At 55.3% G+C, this 2,057-nt stretch overlaps 1 protein-coding gene across 1 annotated transcript; it reads right to left on the reverse strand.

The window, feature by feature from the left end:
* Window positions 1-855: 855 nt before the first annotated feature.
* On the reverse strand, window positions 856-1,824 carry LOC100663568 (taste receptor type 2 member 62-like). The gene has a single exon (XM_003422812.1). The coding sequence runs from the start codon at window positions 1,822-1,824 to the stop codon at window positions 856-858; it is 969 nt and encodes a 322-aa protein (XP_003422860.1).
* Between the last annotated feature and the right edge of the window lie 233 nt (window positions 1,825-2,057).

Consider the following 2,057-nt stretch of genomic DNA (forward strand, 5'->3'; position numbering starts at 1 on the left):
TTGGTGTCGAAGAGAGGAAGGGACTGGACTGCCCACACCGACAGAGCCTGATCACAGAGATAAGGTCTCTGAAGGGAGTGCATACCAGATGACACTTGGAGAGCATCATTAGGCTTCTCGGTCTGGAAAGACCTGGAGGAGAAGAGTTGTCAGAGCCTGAGAGCCTGGGAGAAAACAGGGCGCCACCGTTAGTCTGTGACCCACGCCTGGAGGAGAAGAGTTGTCAGAGCCTGAGAGCCTGGGAGAAAACAGGGCGCCACCGTTAGTCTGTGACCCACGCTGGAGGAGAAGAGTTGTCAGAGTCTGAGAGCCTGGGAGAAAACAGGGCACCACCGTTAGTCTGTGACCCACGCTGGAGGATTCTGAGAAGATCGGTTGCTGTGGAGTCAATTCAGACTCATGGCACCCCATGTATTTCAGGGTAGAACTGCACTTTATAAGGTTTTCAATGGCTGAATTTTGGAAGTAGATCTCCCGGCCTTTCTTCCTAGTCTCTCTTAGTCTGGAAGATCTGCATCTTAGCATCACACAAGCCTGCAATGACAGACGGGAAGTGGCTGCACATGGGGCGCATTGGCCAGGAATTAACTGAACCTAGATCTCCCACATGGAAGGTGAGAATTCTACCACTGACCCACCACTGCCCCTCCCTCTGAGCACTCTAGATAGACTCAAACCCCAACCTTTCAGTTAGCAGCAGAGCACACTAACAATTTGCCCCACCCTCTGAAAGGGAAGACACATGAAGGGAAATAGATAATTAGGTTTCTGGGGTTGGTGGGAAAGGAAGGAGTGGAACGAGAGAAGAGAAGGATGGGTTTATGCCTTACGTGTCCTCGTCTAGCATGGGATTGCTCAGCCCCTCACTGGCTCCTTATCTGAGCCCTCAGGAGGGACCTGCCCTCTGTCTGGGCCCCCACAGCTTATGGTCCCACAGCCCTGCAGCCTGTTCTTCAGGGCCCTCCTGAGCCGGGGGCTCCTGAACAGTAGGATGGTGGAGAGCAGAGAGATGCCGGCGTAGGTCACCACCTGCCAGGCCCAGTACAGGTGGAGCTGCACAGGCATGATGTTCATCACCGCCACAAGCACGGACAGGAAGTAGGATAAGCAGAAAACAAGGAAGAAGCCCAGAGACTTCAGTGCCATGGTGTGCTCCCGGAAACTGGGGTCACAGGATCCAGGCCAGCCACTCAGCATATGGCGCATGTGCTGGCTCAGAGAGAACATGAGCAGGGCAGTGGACCCCAGGAACAGCAGAAATGGCACCAAGAGAGCCAGCATCTCATGGAGCAGGAAGAAGTTCTGATAGGAGCTCCTTGCCCATTCAGCCCAGCTGTCATTGGTGTTGGGGGGCTGAGAGGCTTCCATATGAGTCACAATGATATTCCCAGTGGCAGATGGGATGGTGGTCAGGATGGAGATGGCCAGTGAGCCCAGCAACAGCCTGGGCACAGAGCGGGAAAGCCTCCACCTGAGCGAGAGGAAGGTGGGGTGGGAGAAGGAGGCAATCTTCACGCAGTAGAAGGCAGAGAGCAAGGCGTTCAGCCAGAAGGTGAGCGTGTTGCTGAAGTCCCAGAGGATTCTGAAGTAGTGCACCTTGTGCCTGCACTTGAAGATAATCAGGAGGTTGTTGGTGAAGGCCATGCCGCGCAGACTGACCCGGGAGGCAGCCAGGCAGGCCACAATCATATCCCCCGCGGGCAGCTCCCGGCCCCGCGCCCACTCCCAGCCCAGCACAGCCACCATGAAGCCATTCAGCAGCATGGCAGCCAAGGACTCCAGGAAGAAGATGGTCATGAAGAACAGCGTGGGCGGGGAGGGCATCTTCTCCTGACCTGAATGTGGGACACATTCACGGGCAGAACAGCCTTTCAGCCAGCAGACCCAGAACCTCTCTCCTTGTTCTGTCTCTGAAGGTCACCTACCAGCCACTTCCCCACTGCTTCCCAGGACTGGAGAAGCTGCTCTCTCTGAGCTGCTCACATGCAAATCACTCCATCTCAGTGACACTGGCCTCCATTTGCATAGCCTGAATTTGCCTGTTCTTTATCTGAGCA

Source organism: Loxodonta africana, chromosome 8, assembly GCF_030014295.1.
Source record: "Loxodonta africana isolate mLoxAfr1 chromosome 8, mLoxAfr1.hap2, whole genome shotgun sequence".
Taxonomy (NCBI): domain Eukaryota; kingdom Metazoa; phylum Chordata; class Mammalia; order Proboscidea; family Elephantidae; genus Loxodonta; species Loxodonta africana.

Excerpts from the sequence above, each read along its gene's own strand:
- LOC100663568 (XM_003422812.1), bottom strand. The coding sequence starts at position 1,824 with ATGCCCTCCCCGCCCACGCTGTTCTTCATGACCATCTTCTTCCTGGAG.